Source organism: Hypanus sabinus, chromosome 5 (genome assembly GCF_030144855.1).
Source record: "Hypanus sabinus isolate sHypSab1 chromosome 5, sHypSab1.hap1, whole genome shotgun sequence".
Taxonomy (NCBI): domain Eukaryota; kingdom Metazoa; phylum Chordata; class Chondrichthyes; order Myliobatiformes; family Dasyatidae; genus Hypanus; species Hypanus sabinus.
The window spans coordinates 109,014,369-109,040,669 of record NC_082710.1 but is presented as its reverse complement, the minus strand read 5'-3'; the positions used below and the strand labels follow the sequence as shown (position 1 = coordinate 109,040,669).

The window sequence follows — 26,301 nt, the reverse complement described above, 5'->3', positions numbered from 1 at the left end:
CACTGTATCTCTAAAATAAAAAAAATGAAATAAATAAAATGTACCATGGTGTCACATCTGTATGGATTGTCCAGCAAAGTTTTCCTTTAATCGTTGACGATGGCTTGTTCTTCGCTTGCCAAGATCAGGAGGGAAGAAGAGCCCTCAGGAGCAATGGCACGATTGTTGGTGACTGTGGAGGAAAATACTGGATCTGCAGCCTCTGGAACAGTAGGGGGCATGGAAACAGCTGGAATGCAGGTGCTGGGGTAGTAGGATCCTTCCTGCTTCTCTGCCTCCCTTCAGCAGTCGCTCTTCTGGACCCCTCAAAGTTCCTCTGTGGATCAGCCTTTCCATCACAGGCCAGCTGCTGACACTCGTTTACCTCGAAAGTTGCCTGAGAGAGCTGCTGCTTAAGTTGGTCTTTGTACCTCTTGCGCGGGGCACCACGATCTCTCTTGCCCTGAGAGAGTTCTCCTTAGAGGTCTGCTTTCGGTCAGAATTGTCCATGCAAGACACGTGGCCTGACCAGCGGAGCTGCCTGAGCCTCAAACTGGCATCAGTGTTACCGAGGCAAGAACAATCAGAGTTGTAAATGGATTGTGATTCTCAGTTCAGAATCAGAATCAGGTTTATTATCACCGGCATGTGACGTGAAATTTGTTAACTTAGCAGCAGCAGTTCAATGCAAACCATCATATAGCAGAGAGAGAAAAAAATAAAACATAATAATAATAAATTAACAAGTAAATCAACTATGTTTATTGAATTGATTAAAAAACATGCAAAAACAGAAATATAGTATATAAAAAAAAAAGTGAGGTAGTGTCCAAAGCTTCAATGTCTATTTAGGAATCGGATGGCAGAGGGGAAGAAGCTGTTCCTGAATCGCTGAGTGTGTGACTTCAGGCTTCTGGATCTCCTACCTGATGGTAACAGTAAGAAAAGGGCATGCCCTGGGTGCAGGACGTCCTTGATAATGGACGCTGCCTTTCTGAGATACCGTTCCCCAAAGATGTCCTGTGGGTACTTTGTAGGCTAGTGTCCAAGATGGAGCCGACTAGATTTATAACCTTCTGCAGCTTCTTTCAGTCCTGTGTAGTAGCCCCTCCATACCAGACAGTGATGCAGCCTGTTAGAATGCTCTCCACTGTACAACTTTAGGATTTTTAGAGTATATTTGTTGACATGCCAAATCTCTTCAAACTCCTAATAAAGTATAGCTGCTGTCTTCCCTTCTTTATAACTACATCAATATGTTGGGACCAGGTTAGATCCTCTGGGAACTAGAAGCTGTTCACTCTTTCCATTTCTGATCCCTCTATGAGGATTGGTATGTGTTCCTTCATCTAACCCTTCCTGAAGTCCACAATCAGCTCTTTCGTCTTACTGACATTGAGTACCAGGTTGTTGGCATATCTCACTCCTGTATGCTCTCTCATCACACCTGAGATTCTATTAACAATGGTTATATCATCAGCAAATTTTTAGGTGGTATTTGAGCTATGCCTACCACACAGTCATGTGTATATAGAGAGTAGAGCAGTGGGCTAAGCACACACCCTGAGGTGCACTAGTGTTGATCATCAGTGAGGAGGATATGTTAGCACCAAACTGCACAGGTTAGGAAGTCAAGGAACCAATTGCAGAGGGAGGTATAGAGGCCCAGGTTTTGCAACTTCTTAAACAGGATTGTGGGAACGATGGTATGAAATGCTGAGCTATAGTTGATGAACAGCATCCTGATGTAGGTGTTTGTGTTGTCCAGGTGGTCTAAAGCCATGTGGAGAGCCATTGAGCTTGCATCTGCCATTGACCCATTGTGGCGAAAGGCAAATTGAAATGGGTCCAGGTCCTTGCTGAGGCAGGAGTTCGGTCTAGTCATGACCAACCTCTCAAAGCATTTCATCACTGTTGATGTGAATGCCATGGTGTGATAGCCATTAAGGCAGCCCACATTATTCTTCTTAGGCATTGGAATAATTGTTGTCTTTTTCAAGCAAATGGGAACTTCTGCCCATAGCAGTGATAGGTTGAAAATGATCTTGAATACTCCTGCCAGTTGGTTGGCACAGGTTTTCAGAGCCTTACCGAGTACTCCATCGGGACCTTCTGTCTTAAAGACAGCCTAACATCGGCCTCTGAGACGGAGATCACAGGGTCATCGCAGGGATCTTCACAGTTGTAGTTGTATTCTCTCTTTCAAAGCGTGCATAGAACGCGTTGAGTTTATCTGGTAGTGAAGCATGGCTGCCATTCATGCTATTTGCTTTCACTTTGTAGGAGGTAATGTCTTGCAGACCCTACCCGAGTTGCCATGCATCCAATGTCATCTCTAAACTTGTTCGAAATTGACTCTTCGTCCTTGAAATAGCCCTCTGCAAATCATACCTGGTTTTCTGGTACAGGCCTGGGATGCCAGACTTGAATGCCACAGATCTAGCCTTCAGCAGACGACGTACCCTCGGTTCATCCACAGCTTTTAGTTTGGAAATATATCACTGGTGCTTTCCATGAGGTGATCCACTTGTAAATGGACAAAGCTATGAATTTTCAGTTTTTATATACTGAGGCTTCTGCAGTGCACAACAGATAGTCTGCATATCAAAATGAGACAACAGCAAACCCGATACAGAAGGAAGGCCAGAAACGATTGATCGAATGAATAATAATATCCAGATCGGGGTTCCCAACCTTTTTTTAATGAGATGGACCCTTACCAGTAATCAAGGGTGGGACCCTCCTACGCAAACTTTGAAACATATATTTGAAGCTCCTCACCAAACAAAGAATTACTGTTGTACCTATTTAATCATCCACTATATTACTTAATAGGCTTTGAGGAAAAGTACAACTGATGCCAAACTTGCAGTATTAGTCAAAATTTTGACTCATTTCCCCTCCTTAATACTGAAAAGCGGAATGATCCTTCATCAGTGGTGCTGTGGCTAACTCTTTGGACTAGTACCAGAACTTTAAATCATTCATCCAGAGGATGAAATCATTCATCCAGAGGTGTGATAAAAGGGCCCAAAGGATCATTGGGGACCTGAGTCATCCCAACCACAAACTGTTCCAGCTGCTACCATCCAGGAAACGGTACCACAGCATACAAGCCAGGACCAACAGGCTCCAGGACAGCTTCTTCCACCAGGTCATCAGACTGATTAACTCACACTGATTTGAGTGTATTTCTTTGTTACATTGACTGTTCTATTTATTATAATTTATTATAAATTACTATGATTACATATTGCACATTCAGACAGAGACCTAATGTAAAGATTTTTATTCCTCTTGTATGTGAAATAAAGTCAATTCAGTTCAAAGTTTTCAAAGATACATCTAATGTCAGAGAAATGTATACAATATACATCCTGAAATGCTTTTTCTTCACAACCAACTACAAAAACAGAGGAGTGCCCCAAAGAATGAATGACAGTTAAATGTTAGAAACCCAAAGCCCCCCCAGCTCCCCTCCCTCCTGTGCGTAAGCGGCAGCAAGCAACAATCCCTCCTCACCCCATCGGCAAAAATAAAGCACACCTGCTACCAGCGCTCAAGCATGAGCAAAGCAATAGCAAAGACACAGACTCGCAGTTACCCCAAAGACTACATTGTTCACCTGATAATTCAACATGCTGCAGTCTCTCTCTCCCTCCCTCTCTCTCTCTCTCTCTCTCCCTCTCTCTCCCTCCCTCTCTCTCTCTCTCTCTCTCTCTCTCTCTCTCTCTCTCTCTCTCTCCCTCCCTCCCTCTCCCTCTCCTAATATGGGAGAAAGAGGTGACTCCATTTTCCAGCAAGAGGGGAGAGATGGTAAACAATTGGCTGGTTTATGATGCTAAAAGTCCGTTACGTCACTTTTTTCGAGCTCTGTGCTTGGAAATCGCAAGGACCCCAGGCACACAGCCGATGTTCCGACTCCCCCAACGACACACGGGTCTCCTGTGGCGACACCGACCCTCGATCCGCCCATCTCCAGTTCCTCGAGATCCCAGGATTCTGAATCCGAGCTGAAATCTTAGGCCAATCCTTTGTCCTGCAGAATAACGGCCGACTGTGGAACCCCAAGAGTGAGCCCCATTCCCGCAAAGAACCGTAGTCAGCGTGTAACTCCAGGTCAGGGTCTTCAAAAGAACTCTGAAAGAGGAAAATAGGGGTATTAAAGATGGAAATAGAACTCTTTTCAAAGATGCAAGCAAAGGAGTCATCGTTGGGCGTCATAATTGCTTAGCTCCACCTCCTTTAGTCAGTGCTTTTTAATCCCACTATGGTAACTGGAGAAGTTAATTCCAGGAACGTAAATACATTGGAAATTTTCAGTGAAGGACAGTTAAGGACAAATATGAGTTACTTGGTTGTTGTGAGGGTCTGCTTGTTGCACAAATGTGTTGAAGAGAATAGAATACCACCTTTACCCGGCCTGTCCTCGATGTAACTCTGAGTGCACCAATATGATAGACTCCTACCTGTGGCTTTGCTTCCGGGGCAACCTGGAACGGACAACACTTCGAGCAAGATTGCCAGTAGATGTTACATCAACTACCAGATGGGAACCGGGAACCTGCACGTTAGGCGGTGCTGGTGGCTTTCTTAATTGCGTGTTTAACTGTATTAAATGCAGTTCTCTACATCCCATGAAGGGCTAAAAAAAATATTGTACAACCAATTTTAAATCTACTGTCTGCAACCAAAGAAGCTGTGTTTACCGACCTCCTCAATATGTTTGTCAGTTGTCGGTGGGATTCTCATACATAATTAAGTTGTGCAACACAGAAGCAAGCCCCTCAGTCCATTATGTCTATGAAGACCTAATTGTCCATCTACATCAGGGCTTCCTAGCCTGACGTCTACAGACCCTTTGGTTAACAGTAGTGGTCCAGGGCATAAAAAAGTTTGAGAACCCCTGATCTACACTATCTCAGTGGCCTACATTAGTTCTAGATCGTTCCATGCCTTGCCCATTCAAGTGCTTATCTAAATGTGTCTTATGCAGAATGATTGGAGCCAATTGCACCACCTTACCTTGGCAGCAAGTTCCAGGTATCAACCACTTATTCTCAAATCGCCTTTAAAATTCCTTGCTCTCAAACTTCAGGCGCCAAAGTAGCATAGCGGTTAGCGCGATGCTCTTATTCCGCAGGGCTTTCTGGAGTTCAGAGTTCAATTCTGATGCCGTTCTGTAAGGACTCTCTACATCCTCCCTGTGGAATGTATGGGTTTTCCCCACGGGCTCTGGTTTCCACCCACAGGCTAAAGACTAAGCGGGTAGGTTAATCAGTCTCTGTAAATTGTCCCGTGATTAGATTAGGGTTAATCGGGTTTGGCATGGGCATCTGTAGTAGCTCAGTTCGAAGGGGCGGAAGGCCCACTTCATGCAGAATAGCTAAATAAAATAATTAAATAAACCTGTGCCCTCTTGTTGTTGATAGCACCACAAGGGAAAATGGATTTTGACTATCTGTCTTATCTTTTAATTTTATACACCACTCAGCATTCTTCAGTCAGGGAAAACAAGCTAATCCATAACTAAATTCCTCCAGTGCATAAGACCATAAGATAGAGGAGTAGAATTGAGCTTTCTGGCCCATTGAGTCTGCTCCACCATTTCATCATGGCTGATCCATTTTTCCCTTTCTGTCCCAGTCTCATGCCTTCTCCCTGTAACCCTTCATGCCCAGACTAATCAAGAATCTGTCAACCTTTGCCTTAAATACACCTAGTGACCTGGCCTCCACAGCCGCCTCTAGCAACAAATTCCACAGATTTATCACTCTCTGGCTAAAGAAATTCCTCCCTATCTCTGTTCTAATCGGATGTCCCAATATTCTGAGGCTGTGTCCTCTGGCCTTAGGAAACATTCTCTCCACATCTACTCTGTTGAGGCCTTTCAATATTTGATAGGCTTCAATCAGATCCCCCTCTCAAACTTCTGAATTCCAGTGAATACAGGCCTAGAGTTATCAAACACTCCTCATATGATAGGTTTTTCAATCCCAGAATAATTTTTGTGAACCTCCTTTGAACCCCCCTGATGTCAGTCGAGGCAATATCCTGTTGAATTTCCTCCACACTTGCTCCAACTCTACCACATTATTCTATTGTTGGTGACCATCACTGCCTAGAAGTACTGCTTCCTAACCAGTGTTTTGTAAAGATGCAATGTAACATCTCAACTTTTATACTCTGTGCCCCCAAACTATGAAGGTAAGCAGGCCAGAGGCCTTCTTCACAATCCCATCTACACGCGTTGCTACTTACAGATAAAAATGGAATTGAACCCCAACACTTCTCAGTGCTTTGTAGCCCCCTACTGTTTACTTCTGTGATTTCCCATAACCTCACACTTGCCAGGATTAAGGTCCTTCTGCCAAAGCTCCCCCAGCATTGTTATTGGTGAGTTAGAGGAATCATTCACAATGTATCGGTGGCCCAGTTGCTGTTCCTTCTCCTTTGAACCCTACAGGAGCATTATTATGACTGTTTTTTTTCTCTCATCTCAAGCTGGTCAAACCTGACAAACAGACTCATTTCAGAATTGCTAGGAACTTTTGGACTATTCTAGTGATGTTTAGTATTGTGGTTTTCCGGAAGCCTAATTGTTCAATGCTATTGTGACGGGACCTTGAGATGATACCAGTTTTAGATATTACTTGATTGTTCCTGTGTAAGTAATCAGTTTGAGTTAAACTGCTGTAGGATCTTGTAATATGTTGGATTGTGTCTAGTTTCTCTTGGCATTTTCTGAATTTATTGTCTTGCATTTGTTGGTCTTTTATTATGCATTTTTGATAATATTTTGCATTAACCACCTGGTCCTTTATTGCCACAGAAACACAAAGAATTATTATTATCACTTCATTAGCAATTGGAAACATAAGACCACAAGCCACCACCTGCCTGTCCCTAAGTCAGTGTCATACAGCATGGAATCAGGACATTTAGCCCAACTAGAGTATGCTAACCAAAGTGTTCATCTAAGCTAATCTCATGGGCCAGCATTTGGCTGAAAAACCTCCAAACCTTTCCTGCATCTGTATCTGTCCATCTGTCCACATTTTCCTTTCCCAATGTTGTTATTGAACCTGCCTCAACCAATTCCTGAGGCTGGCCATTCCACTGTGTAAAAAAGGCTGTCACTCAGTTCCTGTTAAATCTCTACCCTCTCGCCATGAACCTATGCCGGCTTGTTGACCTTGGTTCTCCAACCCTGGGAAGAGCATTGAGAGCATTCACCCTTTGCACTCATTCTTGAGAGGGAGAGGGAAACTGAGAGAGACACACAGAGATGGAGAGGGAGAGATGGGGACGGAGAGAGGGAAGGAGGGAGAGGGAGGATGAGATTGGGGGGAGAGAGAGAGATCTGTTCGCACTGCTCTCTGAAACCAGGCTCTCAGCAATAAGCTATAGACATCCATTTTAGTGTTATTTTCATTGATATAATTTGCTCTATACTGCAAAAATGTCACAGTTGTGCAAATGCTTCAGGTAGAAGATATGAATCTGGTTGATATTTTTGGTAAATCAGTGAAGTTTACTTGTTGCCTCATATTACAGTAGATTTGTTATAAATAGCACAGAAAGAGCATGACTTATCCTTAAGCCTTTACGTACTTCGATTTTATTTATTTTAGAAGTAACTATTCTCAGCACAAAGCCCAAATTCAAGTTATATAGTTAAAAAAACAGTGGGCAGTTTTACATGTGGCATGGCTAACTTGTGAAGCAAGAGCTGGGAATTCCAGATGTAGGGTGCCACTGCTACATCTCTTATCAGAGTGCTTAATCATATTGATTACAGTTCTGCTGTCAGTTAACAGTCCGTCTGAAATTGCTCAGTCGTGCTTGCCTTGGACGACAACTGCTGTGTAACTGAGTCAGAATAAAGGTGCAAATCAAGCAGAAAAGGCACTAAGTATAAAAGTAGCAAAGATTAAGAAGGGAAAGATTTTTATGAGGTGCCATTTCATTTTAATTAAATGGTTGATTTCTTGTAAACTCAGCTTGTGTGAGATTGAAAGCACAGATTTGATAGAACTGGTGTGATTTCTGTGTTCCAGGCCTTTAAACTGCATTGTAAAATATTGAGAAGTTCCAATTTATCAGATTCATTTCAGCTGCGGTCGCCAAATAAAAAATTTGGTGGAAGCGGGACGGATTTGGTTTGTCTTCCTGATGTTTTCCTCTTTCCATTACGTAGTGTCAAGGTTCTCCAGTCCTCGCCCAGCCCCGAGGATGAGCAGGAAGAGAGCCCTGTCCATCTCCCCGCTCTCCGATGCCAGCATTGATCTACAGACTATGATCAGAACATCCCCCAACTCGTTGGTGGCTTACATCAACAACTCGCGGAGCAGTTCGGCAGCCAGCGGCTCATACGGGCATCTGTCAGCAGGTGCAATCAGGTGAGTCCTTCAGCAGCCAACAGCCATTCACTTTTCCCCCCCCGGCGCAGACCAGGCTTTACATGATGACCAGTTGTAATTGAGACTGGATGGTCTGCATATGGGTAATTAGCGTGTAGTCTTCAAGTCATGACGAGTGATTGTCATGCTGGCTGCATCCCAGTCAGACACATCTCTCAGCAGTAACTCCTCTTATTCACGTCAGCATATAGGACGAGGAACTAAAAAGCCCTGATTACCAGGGGTCATAAGTTCATAATGCAGGCCTATCCAAGGAGAACTCAGATTTCTCAGATACGTGACAGGGTAGGCAGATCAACATTATAGGGAACACCCAGGGATTCAAGCCAATGTTTTGCTGATATACACCCGCTAAGTTTCTTACAGGGTACATTGCTTATTACTGTAATATGTTTATAACACAACATTTTTGCACTATTTATTTATTTTGCAATTTATAGTAATTTTATATACTTGCACAGGACTACTGCTGCAAAATAATACATTTCACGTCACATATGATACTGATAATAAGCATGATTCTGATTCCAATTCTAAAAGGCCAAATGATATAGGAATGTTTAACTCCTGGTCTCTTCCACTCTAACAAAGGCAGGATGCTTTTATTTTTAAAACTGCCTGATCAAATTTCAAGGAGTGTAGTTTAATCCCAGGCACTTTCACATGGCAGTGAGTTGGCTATTGGTTGTTTCAAGTTGAAAATAATAGCCGCCACTTCATGAAGAAAATTCAGTTGATTGTAGCAAAATGAATTGTCACAGTAAATTTAATGTATGGACCATTTCTGTAAACAAATTCAGAATAAAGAAAAATGCTGGAGGAACTCAATGGGTGAAGCGGCATCTGTAGAGGGAAGTGGCAGTCAACATTACAGTTCAAGATCATCTGAAATCTGCAGATAACATGTGTCAGTTTTAAAGCCTGGGGTCAGTCTGTTTCAGGCACTGACAACAGAATCATTTGGGGGACTTATTTCTTCAGAGCTGAAGTGGTGTTAATTACCTACCAGTACAAATGTATTGCACTAACTAAGAATTGGCTGGAAATAAAACTTGCCCATTGTTTGCAAACAATGGTAGAGTTGGCGGAAGAGTAGAGAAATAGATGGAAAGTTAAGAAATAAGAAGTGTTATGTATAATCTGTAATGGCGTATAAATCATGAGTTTGTGACTGTGGTTTTTAGAAATGCATTTCCACTTTTCCCAAGTAGTCAAGGGTCTGCATACTAGCCAATTGTAAATGAGACTAGATGGTTTGCATTTGGGTAATTACAAACAATAGAAATTGCTCATGTACCTGTGTTGTGGTATTTAAATTGCATTCTGTTGCTGTTCCCTCTGCACTATGCCATCCAAGCTGTTAGCAGCATGATATACTGTAGCAGTTAACGTAAGGCTATATAGCAGCAGCTGGAAGATCAATGTTCGATTCCTGCCACCATCTGTAAGGAGTCTGTATGTTCTCTGCATGACTGTGTGGATTCCCTCCCGATGCACTGGTTTCCTCTCACATACAAACTCTTCTGGTTAGTGACCTGTGGGCATGCTTTGTTGGCGCCGGAAGTGTGGCAACAATTGGGGGCTGCCCAGTGCAGTCCTCACTGATCTGATGTGATGCTGTGCAACACATTTCACTGTATGCTTCGAAATAAAACTAATTTTCAACCTTTAAAGCTCAGGATGGATGCTGAACAGGAGAGGCCTAATATATGTAAGGGTTAACTCACCACATTTATATTTTTGCCAAAAGAATGCAATAAGTTTGAATACATTTTGGGGGTTCTGTTTTTATCCCTAAAGTGACGATGACATCTCCTAAAATTATTTTCTTCTAATGTTTTGGTTGGCAGATACTAACAGATTTTATTTAAACATTTTATTAAAAGTATTTGTTTGACACCATATTAAAACTTTTAAAGAGGTGAGATGTTCATTTAGCAATAGCATTGAACAAGGAGAGATTCAGTATCTTATCAGTATGTACATTTCCTTACTGTCTGCGTAAAACCATTTTGCACTGCAGGTTCCAATAATTCTTGTCTACCTTCAGCCCAGCTTTCAGTTTTCCTCACCCAATCAACCCAGTGACCATCCAGATGCACCAGCAGATACTGAACCAGCAACGCACCCTGAACTCCGCATTCGGCCACACTCCACCCCTCATCCAGCCATCACCACCCTTCGCCCCACGACAGCACTTGTCCAGCACGTCTGCAGTTTTGCCACCCACTCAAGCCAACAATGCCTCTTCTGAGGTCTCTCAGGTAAGTAGCAACTCGTTCTGGGTGCTGCGTGATCGGCTGAAGATCTTGCCCAAGAGGAAATGAAATCCATTACATTTTCCATATAAAGATCCAGACACGACTCCTCACAAACGTGTGAAGATCTTTAAGTTAAAATCATTCAAGAACCTGTAAAAGTTGGTCTGTTGTGGGAATGAAAATCTTATGGAACATAGAACAAGGCAGGCCCTTAGCCCACGATGTGCTGACCTATATAAAGCTACTGATTATTAATTTATACCCTCCCTCCTACATAGCCCATTACCCTCCATTTTTGTTTCCTCCATCTGCCAATCTAAGTGTCTCTTAAATGTCCCTAATGTGCCAGCCTCTACCAGCACCCTGGCAGGGCATGCCAGGTACTTACCAGTCTCTGTGGTAAGAAAAATCCTACCTCTGACATCTCCCTGAGACATTCCTTCACCTATGCAGGTAGACAGTATAAGCTTTGGGTTGAGGGGAAGGCTATGAGGTTGAAGGTAGGTTTGTTTTGCAGATAATGCGATGGTGTTTCATCCCCCAGCACTGATGTTTTTTTTAAATTTGCTGAGTACATCATTAACAACCTTGCCCAGTTTTCTTTGTGTCTTTGAAAGCAGATATCTTTTCTGAGCCTATCAGTTCCTTATAAAGCCAAAACAAAGCTGTTGAAGGAACTCATGGTTCAGTCAGGCATCTAAGTGGGCAGAAGGATGGTTGCATTTTGGGTCGAGACCTTGCATCAGTTCCTTATGAGGAATGGATAACGATAAAGAAGTTAAGTGAAAAATTGTTAGTGAATATAATTTTCTTCGGTCACAGGCTCGAAGTGCACAATTTGGTAGAATATACATGATTTGATTTTATCTTCTGTAGGACCCATTTCAAACGCTGAGATCAGTATCAGACTTTTTGCAGATGTGACCAAGGATAAATTTCTTGTGATGTACATTGAAGCTTTTGACACGGCCTGCTGTTTATTCTGCAGAGCAAACTGAGTGGAGAGTCTGCTGTGAGCAGCACCGTGGACCCCCTGATCAACAAACGCACCAAAGTTAAAAGTGAAGTGGAAGGCCCACGGACTGTCTCTCCCATCACTGAGGTGAGCAAGTAATGAGATGGATGAGATGTGTGTTACCTCCACCCAGTGAAACCTTAATCCAGATAAACTGATTAATCAAGTTACGCAAGGACACCCAACCCAACTGGAATACAAAGAGCTTAATGCTCCACAATGGCCATCTCCCACATTCTTCATCCAGTGCCATCAAAAGATACTTTTTGGTATTATTTCTCTTTAATACACATATCCCATTTACCCCAAATAATCCTTGTGATAGGATATCTCTGCCTGGCTAAAACACGTTGTACAGAATTTCCATAAGTCCGTAAGACCATAAGACTTAAGAACAGGATTAAGCCATTCAGCAACTAGAGTCTTCTCTGCCATTCTATCTTGGCTGAATGATTATCCCCCTCAACCCCATAACCTTCCATGTCCTTACTAATAAAGAATCTATCAACTTCCAGTTAAGCACACCCAGTGCTTAGCCTCCACAGCCAATGGCATGAATTCCACAGATTCAGCACCCTCTGGCTAAAGAAATTCCTTCTCATCTCCGTACTAAAGGGACATCCTTCTATTTGGAGGCTATGTCCCCTGGCCCTCAACTTCCCCCACTAAAGAAACATCTCCCATGTCCATTCTATTCTGGCTTTTCAATATTCGAGAGGTTTCAATGAAATTCCTTTCTTTCTTCCAATTAATTGGTTTCACTGAGATACCCCATCATTTCCTGTAGGATTTATCAGTAACAGTTTGTATTTACAGTCCCTGATTCTGGTTTCCCACATAAATGTTAACTCATTTCACATGTAGAAACCCTGTCTGTCACACAGTCTTCTCTGTTCTCAGGAAGGGAATTCCCAGCCTGTGTAGCTTTTCCTGTTTCATTAGATCTTTTAGTCTCTCCTTTTGTTATTCCAAACTTTTATTAATGCCTCTATTCTCAAACTAAGAGGTACGATATTTTGTCCTTTCTCTCGGTTTCCCATTTGCAGATTTTGGGAATCACTGGTAAAGTCAGGTTTTATTATATACCATGTGGTTGATAACACAACTGGCTAACCGGTTCAAAATAAATGTATTATCAAAATAGGTGTATGTCACCATATGCTACCCTGAAATTTGTTTTCTCGCAGGTATTCACAGTAGAACAATGAAACACAATAGAATCAATGTAAAAGTACACAAAGACTGACGAACAACCAATGTGCAAAAGAAGACAGATTGTGCAAATACAAAAAAGACTAAAATACTAATTAATAACAAAAGTAAATAGTAAATAGTGCACTTGACTATGCCTGTACTTCAGGTTTTATCAGCTTGAGCTGAGAAATAATGAAAATACAATATTAATGTAAATAGAGTAACACTGCCTAGGACAGAAGGAGGAAGAAGAATAACATACATTAAAAATCTACACAACAGTCAGATAAAACTTCTAAGGATATACATTCATCACCAAGAAAAGGATTTAATACTCCATGTGAACATATGCCATTCTGATAGGAAGCACACACCACTAAACTTAAATGAGAGCACAACCCTGAAAAATGAGGAAATGATCACTACAGAAGAAAAGTTAACCAATGGAAGAGCATGATTCTCCATGGAAGACATCCCCATGATCTGAGCAGACTAGATGTTGACAAGAAAGTCTCGAGCACCTGGCTCAGAGTTGGAGACCCCCTCTCAGAAACAGAAGGGTTCCTTGGCAATACCGGACCAGGTGGTTAACACACACAAAAAAAGTCAAAAATACATAATAAAAGACCAACAAGTTCAAGATGATAAATGCAGAAAATGTCAAGATAAATCAGAAACAATCCAACAGATTACAGGATTCTGTGACAGTTTAACTTAATCTGATTACTGACACAGGCACATCAAGTGGTAAATATCATTCACCAAAATCTTGCTGTAAAATACAAACTCATAAAAGAAATCGCAACTTACTATAAGTACAAGCCTGATTCAGTTTTCGAGTCAGATTTGTATAAATTATATTATGACTGGTCTGCTATTACAGATAGGGCAATCCATAATAACCATTTGGATGTATAATACAGGATAAACAAGCAAGAATAGCTTACTTAATAGATATAGCCATTCACATAACTTATAGAAATCAATGTGATAAACACCAGAAAAATGCTGAAATAAGAGAGGAAATTGAAAGATTTTGGAACATGAACAGAATATTCATTGTCAGAATAGTAAGATCTGCAACTGTTTTTTTATGTAAATCTCCAGAAAGCCACAATGCTAAACAATATTAGAATAGTTTGAAAGTTCCTAGCAATTGGCAAATGAGTCTGCTTGGCTATGCCTGTAACTAAGGTTTTCCCAGCTTGAGCTGAGAGAAAAAAATATTAACAGCTAAATAAATAAATAAATTTGAGAATGTGATTTGTTGATTATTTGAAAGTGACCCATAGGTTGTGCAATCAGTTCTATGTTGATTTGCGTGAAGTTATCCACGATGATTCAGGGGCCTGATAGTTGAAGGTGTGGGACCTAAGGTTCCTGTACCCCCTTCCAATTGTCAGTGGTGAAAAGAGAGCAAGGCCTGGCTAGGGAATGGCCTAGACTGCCAAACCTGTGCAAACTCCTGAGAAAGTAGAGGCACTGCTGTGCATTTTTTGAAATGATACTTGCATGCCAGGTCAAGTTCAGAAAGTACACTGAAGTTTAGAAAGCAGTTAACACTTTCCTCTGGGCTTGGAGTTATGTTCAGTCTAAGCTAGCTGATGAATCCAGGTTTTCTTTTCTGAAGTTTCTTAGGTCAGCCCAGCATTTGCTTTCTCACTCTACTGACACCAGTTTATTATAGTTTTTCTAATGTACTTCACCTTCTCCACAGTGATTTGTGATCATAACTGGATTATTAGTCTTGCTGAAGGGTCTTGACCCAAAACGTCCATTTCTCCCTACAGACACTGCCTGACCTGCTGAGTTCCTCCAGCTTCTTTTATGTTACCTATTAGTCTAACTCTGGGGTCTATTAATCTGTTAAGCTACCCAATGCACCACTGTAACACGCTGCATTGCCTGTCTTCAAGCTTTATACACTTATAAAGGAGCATTGCTCATTGCAGGTAAATTTGTCGCGGCTGTGCTAATCCTTGTAGTGCAAGTGCTCAATCAGAACAGAAACTGAGCCACATGCCATGTGTGAATGTTTGCCCTGCGATCAGTACCTTATATTGTGCTGAGGATCAGGGACTCCAATAGCCACTCAGCATGTCACAAACCCCAGGCCCAATCGGGCTCCCTACAACTTCCAGTGCAATGCATCCCTGTTCACTAAATAATTAACCACTATTACATTTTTAAAAAGAAAACAATGTGTAGAATTAAAGGGCCATTTTAACACTGTTGTGAAAAAAAATATCCTGAATGGAAGTTAGTCACAGTTCCGGAAAAACCTTTGCCAAGTCCAGTGAATGTAAAACAGACTCCTCACCCCTATTGTACTTTAATGCACCTGTTCGGCAAGTAAAGTGTGTTAAATTAGATCCCAGCACTGGTCCCTGCTTCATGGGATTTTTCATTTCATGTCCTGATGGAGGAGAATTCTCCACAAGAAAGAGCTAATGTCGTCGCTGGTATTAGCAATTTCAGAATGAATCTAAATCCTAGGCACTGCCGTGCTTGGAGGTGCACACTGTGTGTTGGAGTTATTAATGGGTTACCTCCTCAGTGTTATAAAGTGCAGCAGTGCAGTCTCTCTGCCACTGGTCAAAGACACAAGAACTTGATACAGTGAAGCCTTTAGTTCCCAGTCTCCCTTCTACCCTGATGAGTGAGGATTACAAGCAAGAGCAATTTATCTCCTTTTCTTTTCAAACCATTTTTTATCGTAACTCTTAAACTACAAGAAGTGTCCCTGCACTACATTTTAATGAAATATACAATACCTTGCTGTCAGTGGCACGACGCAAGCTTTGACTAATTCCTTGTTCTGCTTTAGTCCAGAGGCAGCCCCAGTCAGGTTTTGGAATGATACATGGGGACAGCTCTGTTTATAATCATCTGGGGCCGGGAAAATTGATGAAGATAGCATATCGGAGAAAGATAAACATGCTGTAGTCAGCACGTTCGGGGCAGGAGCCACATCTCACGAGTTTTAAGTTTGGAGCACGTCGACAGCAGTAAGCACATGACCTAAAAGCATCTCCAGCTGTGATGTGGGCAGACGCTAATGAGACAATTTTTTAAAAAAACACACCATTGGCATCTGAAAGGCATTAATATCTTATTGGTAATATGCCTTCATTAGCTCAAACAAATTGCAAGTGTGCTCATGGCTTCCCATTTCATTCAGAGGGCTCTTTGTTCCTGTGAAGTCGGGAGTAGTTCAAGTCATCTTCTGTCATTGGCTAAATGTGAATGCACTTCAGACTCTTTTCGGGCAGAACCTGGGCTGTGGTGACCTATAGCAGATACTGTATTTGTCTATTGAGTGCTTAATCCTGTCAGTGCCTAAGATAGGTAAATACAGTTGCCTATAGTATTTTAGACAACGGGATTGTTGAGTGTCGAACTCCAAGGTTTAGCCTTTGAAGAATATATTTCTAAAGGGGAATCTGTAGATAATAACGCTTCCGTGTACCTTGTCCATTAATCCTTGTGAGTCGGTTGACACTGCCGCATAGTGTGTGTGAGGAAAGAATGGAAGACCACGTTCAGGCAAATGGGATTGGGTCAGCCAAAGCACCTGTTCCTGTGCCATGATTTGTAAGAAACCACACTGCATCTTCTAAATGGTGCAGACTACAGCCATTGTGTTCTTGTGATGGAGGACCATGAGCCCTGGTATTTTATTCAGTGATACAGCATGGAGTGGGCTGTTTGGGCCCCTCAAGCCACCAGTGACAGCCCCAATTTATCCCCAAAGTATTCATGGGACAGCTTTCAACCGACCCAGTACTGTGGAGGAAACCGGAGCACTCAGGGAAATCCCAGGCATTCCATGGGGAGGCCCTATAAACTCATTACAGAGGACATCGGGACGGCGGGAAGGAACTCCAAACTCCGATGGTCCGAGCTACTGTGGGCCCTGATGGGAAAGTCTTGGCCTGAAGCGTTAACTTTTTTTTTCCCTGCATAGATCTTCCAGCGCTTTGTGTGTTACTCTACGAGTTTATTCCAGGGGTGGTAGCGAGCTTCTTCAGTACGACTGGGACTCATCTGGGCAACTGAACAGTATTGCATCACACTCCTCATTCTAAAATCTGAGCTGTTACTTTCAGTTTTGGCTGAAATTGCAACTAGTAAAGGGTTTAGATTTCATTCCTGTAATTTGGAAAGGATATTCCTGATCTCATTTGGTTGGAAGGGAATGGGAAGAGAAAGGAAAAATGAGAAATCTCCCAGGAGAAGATCAAAGCCTGAAACTGGGCCGCATTGACATTGTGAACACTGTCACACAGCCAACTGCCTTTCAACCTATGGCCCCCTCAGATGGAGAAAGGTGTCCAGTCAGGAGTGGATCTAAAGAGATTTGCCATAGGAATGCCAAAAAGAGGAATTGCCGCATGGGAAATTGTATAATATCTATAATGTCTAAAAATATACCTGGTAGAAGATGGGGATAATTGGGTTCATTTGAAGTTGTGACGGATAAGTAAGTTTGCAAAGGAAATTAATTCAAACATTGGATGGACCTTGAATGGAAATTCTGCAAAATGAAATGGATGCAGCCCAGTCCATCACATGTAAATCCCTCCCCACCATTGAGCACATCTACATGAAGCATTGTCATAGACAAGCACTGTCCATCATCAGGGACCCCCACCACCCAGGCCATGCTCTCTTCTCACTGCTGCCATCAGAAAAAAGGTGCAGGAGCCTCAGGACTTACACCACTGGGTTCAGGAACAGTTATTACTCCTGAGCCATCAGGCTTTTGAACCCAGAGGGGATAATTACATTTGCCCCAGCATTGTTCCCATAACCTATGGACTCATTTCATGTTCTCATATTTATTGCTTATTTATTATTATAATTTCTTTCTTTTTGTGTATGCACAGTTTTGTTGTCTTTTGTGCACTGGTTAGATGCCCAAGTTGGCATGGTCTTTCATTGATTCTGTTATGCCTAATATTCTTTTTTTAGATTTATTGAGTTTGCCTGCAAGCAGATGAATCTCAGATTTGTATAAAGTGACATATATGTCTTTGATAATAAATTTACTTTGAGCTTTGAAATATATTCATCAGAACATGGGAAGGCTTAAAGAACACAAGATTTGTTAAAAACACTGTTGAATTCAGCATAACATCTTTAATTTGTTCACTTCTTTTCCATTATCCGTGCAATTACTCAGGACCGTCTGGCAGGGCTGACTGAGGCGAAGGATGACTTGGATAAAGATGACTGTAAACAGGAGCCCGAAGTCATTTATGAGACGGTGTGTCACTGGGAAGGCTGCAGCAAGGAGTATGACACTCAGGAGCAACTGGTGCATGTGAGTAGGACCAGAGCTGGAAACTGAGCACAAAGGCACAATGCTTTGTGGTAGCTGTGGGCGTTGTGACATTTCACAAAAGGGGATTCATTGGCCTTAATGCAACTTTTGTTAATGCAACTGACTGTCCCTATTTTCAGATTCAATATTTATTAGTAACATAGGTTGCTGTAGCGTGAATTTGGCATGTTGTATTATCTGAGAATGAAGAATGGAGAAAGATTCTACATTCATATAGCACCTTACACAACCGTGGAGCATCGCAAAGCTCTTTACATGCACACCAGTACTCTGGAAACATAATGGTGCCTATAACGTAGAGTAAACGACCGCAGCCTGTCTCTGGAGGCAAGATCCAACCAGAGAGCAATAAGATATGGAACGGTCATGTGTGATTAACATAATACTGATACAGTGCTGCTGACCTGGGCTCAATTCTGCCGCTGCCCATAAGAAGTTTGTACATTCTACCTGGGACCACATGGGTTTCCTCTGGAAGCTCCAGTTTCCTCCCACGTTCCAAAGACAGATGGGTTGGTGGTAGGTTCATTGGTTAAATGGGTGTTACTGGGCAGAGCAGGCTCATTGGGCCAGAAGGGCCTTTTACCGTTCTATATCTCTAAATAAAAAAACGATACATGAATCAGAGAATCTACTTTGCTGATGTTTGAGAATTGGTTTGAGTTCCTTCATTGCTTTTATTTACAAAGAGCAGTGTTGATCTCTGAGGACAAGTGGGACCTTAGTTTCCCATCACATTAGCACCTCTGTACAGACCAAGACTACAGTGAAATATCAGCCAAATTCTGGAGAGGAGCTTTGAATCTAAAACACAAGTGTGCTGCCTCTAATACAAGATCAACTTCTTGGCTTGAATTCCCCGACTACCTTTGGCAGCAATTTACCTGACTTTAATTCCACATGGGAGCCAAGAGAATTCTGCTTTGTTTCATTCGGGAAATTACAATTAGTAGAGATGAGGCTTTTGCCGGTAAAATTCCAGAATTTTGGAAGAGCAAACATCTGGTTTCTACAACTCTACGATCATGCCCCTTGAGAGAGGGTCAGAGAGCAGATGTCTTCTTCCCACGCCTCCACCCCACGCCCAGGCACGAGGGAACGTGAAAGAACAGACACCTCTAAATTTACAATGAACAGTCACAGGGATCATAGACCAATAGGGACTGGACACAGATTGTTTTCATTTCGTTCGCCGTTCCTCCACCCACAAGATTAATTAGCCCACCATAACAGCAGGGAAAAGAGAGTATGGTATTGTAGACTTTTCCTAACGAGAAACTGACCATTCAGCCAATGGATGTAAATGACCTCTTTCTGGCTCTGAAAGTCTGTAATATCCATTTGATCCCAAATACTCATTACTGTTTCAGAGAGTTAATTTGTGACATGGCCTCTCCCACCCTCTAGTGTTAGGCAAACATTTAACACTACTGCTCAAATAACATGAACTGTTGTTTTGTATACAAGTTACTTAACCCTTGAGAAAACATTCAGCATTATGTCAAGCATACGCTAAGGGACATAGCAAGAATTTTCATAAGACCATTAGACATAGGAACAGAATTAGGCCATTCAGCCCATTGAGTCTGCTCTGCCATTTGATCATGGTTAATTTATTTTCCCCCTCAACCCCACTCTCCTATCTTCTCCCCATAACATTTCACCAGTTGACTAATCAAGAACCTATCAAACTCTGCTATAAATATACTCAATGACTTTGCCTCCACCTTATGTGGCAATGATTTTCACAGATTCTCCACCCTCTGGCTGAAAAAAATTCCTCCTTATCTTTGTACCAAAGGGACCTGATATTTTGAGGCTGTGCCCTCTAGTCCCAGAATCTCCCACCATTAGGAACATCCATTCAATATTCAGTAGATTTCAGTGAGACCCTCCCTCATTCTTTTAAATTCCACCAAGTACAGGACTAGAGCAATCAAATGCTCCTCATACACTAACCCTTTCATTCTTGGGATCATTCTTGTGAACCAATTCTGGACCCTCTTCAATGCCAGCACATCCTTTTCCACATTTGACGTGCTTTCTTCAATGCAATTTATAGACTTAAAAGCACGTCTCAAAGCAAAACACTGTAAAGACCATACAAGCCCATCCAGTGTGGGTATTGTTAATGCTCCAGGCATGTCTCCCTTCACCTTGTGTTATCTTCCCCCTTATCAACACATCTGAATTTATTTTGTTGCCTTTATTTTACATTCTTCTTGAGGTACAAGTAATATTTTCCTTTATCTGTCCACGTGACAGTTCATTGCATGTCCTTAAAATTCCCTGTGACATGAGGCTTCTTTTGAAACAGAGGTTTTGATATATTGGAGGTGGTTTTGTATTTAAGGACTCAAGGTAGGGACTTTCCCAGTCAACGTAAGCATCCCTCTGTTGACTTTATCAACTTCTTTCAATATTTTGTAGTCCTCTGACTGCACACTGCAGACCACTGTCTCAGCCTGCCTTCACTTTTTCAGTCTACAGATGGTCTGAATTCTTCTCAATGCTGAACTGAAGAAAAGTTGCTCTCTTTTATGATTAAAATTGGCCGGTTTCTTTGGCCAGAATTTTATTTGCCGTAAATTAAACTCTGTGTGGCTGCCCTGACTTCTTGCCGCCATGAAATTGGAGACTCAGTCAGGAAAAACAAACCTTGCAAAGCTGCCTTTGGCAGTGATATGAACAAGCTGTTGGGCAGCCAGGTTTTACCAAAAGCTTCATTTGAGAAACTCTGCAAACTTCTGCAGTACTTTTTCACCCATGCAAAATCAGTTGACCCAGTTATGTACAGTAACTGCTACAAGGAAGGATAGTAGCATCTTACTGGATGATTGCACATGCACCATGACCTCTGATGTTAATAAGGCATTGCTCATGACTTTTTCTGCAGCAGGGAAGCAATCTAGTGGCAGTTTTAATTTCAACAACACGACACACTTCTGTCCTTCTCCAGTGTAAATGATGGGCTGACCTGAAAGCACAGGAAATCCAAAAAATGCAGAAGCAGCGCAAAGCACGGGCTTTCACACATTTCCATCTTACAAGGCCAAGTACATTCCAGGCTGGTGGTGTAGTGGCATCAGCGCTGGACTTTGGGGCAAGAGGTTCCCGAGTTCGAATCCAGCCGTCTCCCGTTAAGAGCTGGTGTTCTTCTGCTGTAACTTGCCTAGTACACGATTTCCCAATACGTCAGAAGGAAATCGTCCGCTACCTGGAAATAATTCCGGATGCGGATACCTACATTCCAGGCAAGGAAAGCACTTTCACTACACAGTTTACTTCATTTCACTCAGCCAGACCTCTAATCCTAAATCAATCTAGCTGATCATTTTACACTATTATCTGGTCTTCCGAGCTCTCCCCACAGACCTCTGTTAGAAAGGTATAACACAGCATATTGGGCTTCCAGCCACTACATGTGGATTCAACGGAGCAGAGGCAAGTGTCTTTATTCTACCCAACCCAACCCCCACAACTGTCTCTGCAATTGAGCATTTACTTCTTTATGTCTTGGTTATGCAGTACGGTCTTAGAGCTGAAACATTAACCCCTTTTCTTTCTACCGTTGCTGAGTATCTCCAGCATTTTCCTTCATTACAGAAGGTTGTCATTGTCTCTGGGAGTTCGCTCCCTGTAAATTCCTGCCATATTACATAATTGGCTGCAAAGCTCTGTGTCCAAAAATCCACCTTTGAAAGCTTGTCTTTCAATCGCAGAACTTCATTTATTTATTTATTGAGATAGAGCGTAGAGTAGGCCCTTCTGGCTCTTCAAGCTGCACTGCCCAGCATTCCCCGATTTAACCCCAGCCTTATCATGGGACAATTTTACAATGACCAATTAACCTACCCATCGGTACGTCTTTGGACTGTGGGAGGAAACTGGAGCACCCGGAGGGAAACCCACACAGTCACGGGGAGAACATACAAACTCCTTACAGGCCGTGGCAGGAACTGAACCCGAGTCACCTGTACTGTAAGGTGTGTGCTAACCACTTGTGTTCTGTGTTGTTCTGCCACGTACTATGAGCACGCCACTTTGATGCCAGAACATGTGGCAATGCTTAGAGCTGCCCCCAGCATGTTGTTTATTAATGCTAATAACATATTTCACTGCGTGTTCCAATACATATGCAATAAATAAATCCTAATCTGGATCACAAAGCCAAGGTAATACCTACTGAAGTGTACACACTGTTGTAATGCACCGGTCGGCCAACAAGCTTTCAGTAAAAGATTAATTACTATCAAACGTTCAGTGCTGGTCAGGTACCTTAAATATGTCCACACTTTAACATGGAGGTGAGAATATAGGATATAGGATCTTGCGCCACTGAACTGTGATAAACTACTGAACTAGTCCAAAATTCTGCATAGTAATCAAATGACAAGGATTCAAATCGTACTATGCCCATTAGGAAATTTAAGCTCAAATAAGTAAATAAATTAGGAGTCGGAGAAATACAGCATAGAACCAGACTTTTCATTCATCTAGTCCTTAGAGTTTAAAAAAAAGTTAGTAGCCATGGGTTGTTGTAAAACCCACTGGGTTCACTGATGTACTTCTTTGGAGAAACTTTGCTGGCATTTCCTGATCACAGAAATGCATTTGATTTTTACACACCAAAGAGGCAATGGAAACTCATTCAGTCCTAACATGATAACTGAAGCTGGCTCACTGTCTTCTCCCCAAGTTCAAGTTCAATTATTGTTCAGCCGTACACGAATATAGCAAGACGAAACAGCCAAGGTGCAAAACACACTGCCTACAGCACACAGCACAAATAGCAGATATATGATTACAATTACAGGGAAAAACATACAGTTACAAAGATAGCCTAAGTCCCTGAGTGGCAATGCTGTAGATCTATGGTTAGTTGTCCCGGTCCAGCTGAAGGGCAGCAAATGATGGGCTACAAATACTGCACAGATTGTCAGCCTTTTGTTTGGATCCTCAGCCTTGGTCTTCTGCCTCTGTAAAGATGATGCTCAGCTGATACTTCAGACAGCCAGGGGTGACTGATGGGGGGAAGGTTTATGAAAGGCACAATAATCTAATGCAGGGGTTCCCAACCTGGGCTCCACAGACGCCTTCCTTAATGGTACTGGTCCATGGCATAAAAAAGGTTGGCAACCCCTACTCTTATGCAATCAGAAGACTATCAGCTTTGACATGCCCAAGCAAATCTTGGATCCCTTCTCCAATTCCAACCCTTATTCTCATGAGATGATTAATCCCAGTCTAGCATCCAATTGGACAAATTAAAGGGAAATTAATCTAAATTGCATCTGCTTGGCATAAGTCAATTGTTTACATATTGTTTAGACAGAAAGTGGAGACAGATGTGAAAGGAAAAGTAATGGGGGGATATTTGAGGAAAAGCTAAGGTTTGTGTGGGTGGGAATGAGAAGATTTATCTTCTTACAATGCAAAAGCAGCAGAAAAATTATGATCTGTAATTAATGGCCACCATTCCCAGGACCCATATTCATCATAGGCCCCTTTTTTCTCTGCCAAAGGCTTAAGCTGTTGACAGCAGGTGCATTTTATTGTGGAGTTCGGCTAATAGATGACATGCCTTCATTCGGGCTAGTTGTTTTCTAAAGACCAGCGTCTGCTTGAATGCCGCAGATGTAGTGAAGCAAAGCAAAGCAGCATGTGTTTCCCATTACCGACTTGTGTGTCAGTCTTCTGGGAAGCGAGGCGTTCGCCTGCAGAGACTTTCAAGCTTTTGCCAGGACCACACTCCTTCAGTGCAGAGCGCTCACTGCTGCAAGATTTCCACCCGCCCCTTCTTTCTCCTCAAGTGCCACCCCTCACCTGATGAGAGCTCATCAAAATGAATAAAACTAATACAGATGTGCTTTGGATTTGTCCTAGCCGTTTTGCATTCCTGTGTAAAAAGAAATCTAAAAATACTGTAAGTGAGACAACCGCTGTGGGGCAAGAAACAGAGTCAATACTGCAGGATGAAGATCCTTCTGAGCATTTCCAGCATTTTCTGCTTTTATTTCGGTTTCCCAGCATCTGCAACGATCTGATTTGTACACCAGGTGATCTGTTGCTTCAGTTTTTGCCCAGTACCGTTCAGAGCTAGGCTGCAAGTAATAACTAGGTTCAGGAGAAAAGGAGTAAAATGATTGTATTGGTTACTGCAGAGAGTGGATACGCAGTGGCAGAATTACTGCATTAACATTCAGACGCCCTGACTGTTGCTTGGAGACATGACAAATGGGGAACCTACCTTAAAGTAATAAAATAATCTGTATTAAAAATTTAATAATTAAAACTACAGAACTGTGGTTAAAAATCTTATTTACTCATATTCACCTAGTAAGGAAATCTGCCACCTTACTTGGCATGATGTCAGTATGATTGGCTGTTGTGAAGTGGCCTAGAACTGACTGAGTTCAGGGAAAGTTTAGGATAGGCAATTAGCAATGGAGTTGCCAGCAACAGTCACATTCCATGAAAAAGTAAAATTAAAAACTGCTGGCCTTTGTTCTTTAAACATGAGAGAAACCACATTTCATACAACCTTGTCTTTGAAAGGCTTATAAGAGGTTGAGCCACTGAGATCCCTATCACAATTGAAGCTAATTGCAAACATTAAGATCTTTCCTCCTGAATCCGGAGTTGATTTGGTAATAGCAGGCTGATGATGGAAAGATCTTTTCTGGCTGGAGGCTTTTGACCAGTGGCGCACTGCAGGGATCAGTGCTGGCATGGTAGTGTAATCGTTAGTGCGATGCTATTACAGCTGACGTTTAGTCCCGGCGTCCTCTGTAAGGAGTCTCTGTACGTTCTCCCTGTCGGATGCATGGGTTTTCTTTGGGTCCTCTAGTTTCCTCCCACAGTCCAAAGATATACTGGGTGGGTTAATTAGTCATTGTAAGTTGTTCCTTGATTAGACTCAGGTCCTGTCAGGTTGCTGGGCAGTGTGGCTCAACTGACCGGAAGAGCTTACTCCATGCTGTATTTGAATAAACAATCAATAACTTTTGTGAGATACAAATAAAATTGATTATAGGTTGTTGGTACAGCTCATCATAAACAGCTTAGATCATAGAATCATAGAATTCCTACAGCAGGAAAGGAGGCCATTTAGCCCATCAATTCTAATCTTGGTTTCTCCGTGTCATTCCCATCCCCCTAATCTTCTTCCATCAGTATGTACCTAACCTTTTTTTGAATGTGTGGTCTTGTTTGCACTGTTTGGCCAAGGAAGGAAGATATTGCCAAACCTGATCCAGTCACCAAATAAGGTCAACATAGGCAGATTCAAAACCACTGGTGGCGTGAATTTTAATTTTCTTTAGTAGATGAAAAGATGATACTAAACCATATTACTGACTTCATTCAACAAATCAATTAACCCAATTGTTTTGATGATGAAAGGTTATATGGTATGACAATGCCTTAATACAATTACAAGATGAATTGTCATTGAGCCTACTTCTGACTGTATATTAAACAGGATTTCTTGTTCTTCTTGCTGAAACCTCTGCCTGTTTCCTTCTCAGCACATTAACAATGAGCACATCCACGGGGAGAAGAAGGAGTTTGTTTGTCGGTGGCGGGACTGCTCCCGCGAGCAGAAGCCGTTCAAGGCGCAGTACATGCTGGTGGTGCACATGAGGCGGCACACCGGGGAGAAACCACACAAATGCACTGTAAGTTATCAGCTGGCCATCTGAGGTGGGCAGAATGGGGGTGGGGGGACCTGACGCTGAGGAAGCCTCAATGAGTGAAGTACGTTGCGAGAACTTAGGGAGGAAAATATAACAGAGACAATCATACGGGCAAAAAGGAGGTGAATGTCTCACAACTGATTGTTGATTCACTATGTGAATCAGGAGGCCAGGCACTGAAGTCACTGACTTCCCATCTTGCCATTGGCCTCTGCACGTCGTCCAGCAGTGGCGTGCAGAGCTGCAGGGTGGCTACTTTTACCCACTCACTGTTTATTCCAGGCGTGGGAGGGGTCATCAGCCAACAGCAGGAAGCTAAATCAGAGTCGCTTTTCTTTAATTGATTCCTCTTGACAGTTTCAATTCATTTCTGCCTCACTTAATG

General features: G+C 42.3%; 1 protein-coding gene across 2 annotated transcripts in view; it reads left to right on the top strand.

Moving 5' to 3' along the window:
* gli2a (GLI family zinc finger 2a) overlaps positions 1-26,301 on the top strand; it is a 514,880-nt gene that overhangs the window by 439,738 nt on the left and 48,841 nt on the right. For both annotated transcript variants that reach the window (XM_059970323.1, XM_059970322.1), the window contains 5 exons: positions 8,180-8,381; positions 10,453-10,666; positions 11,652-11,765; positions 18,058-18,198; positions 25,749-25,898. In XM_059970323.1, coding sequence (XP_059826306.1) covers positions 8,180-8,381; positions 10,453-10,666; positions 11,652-11,765; positions 18,058-18,198; positions 25,749-25,898 — 821 coding nt within the window. The remainder of the gene's footprint in view (positions 1-8,179; positions 8,382-10,452; positions 10,667-11,651; positions 11,766-18,057; positions 18,199-25,748; positions 25,899-26,301) is intronic.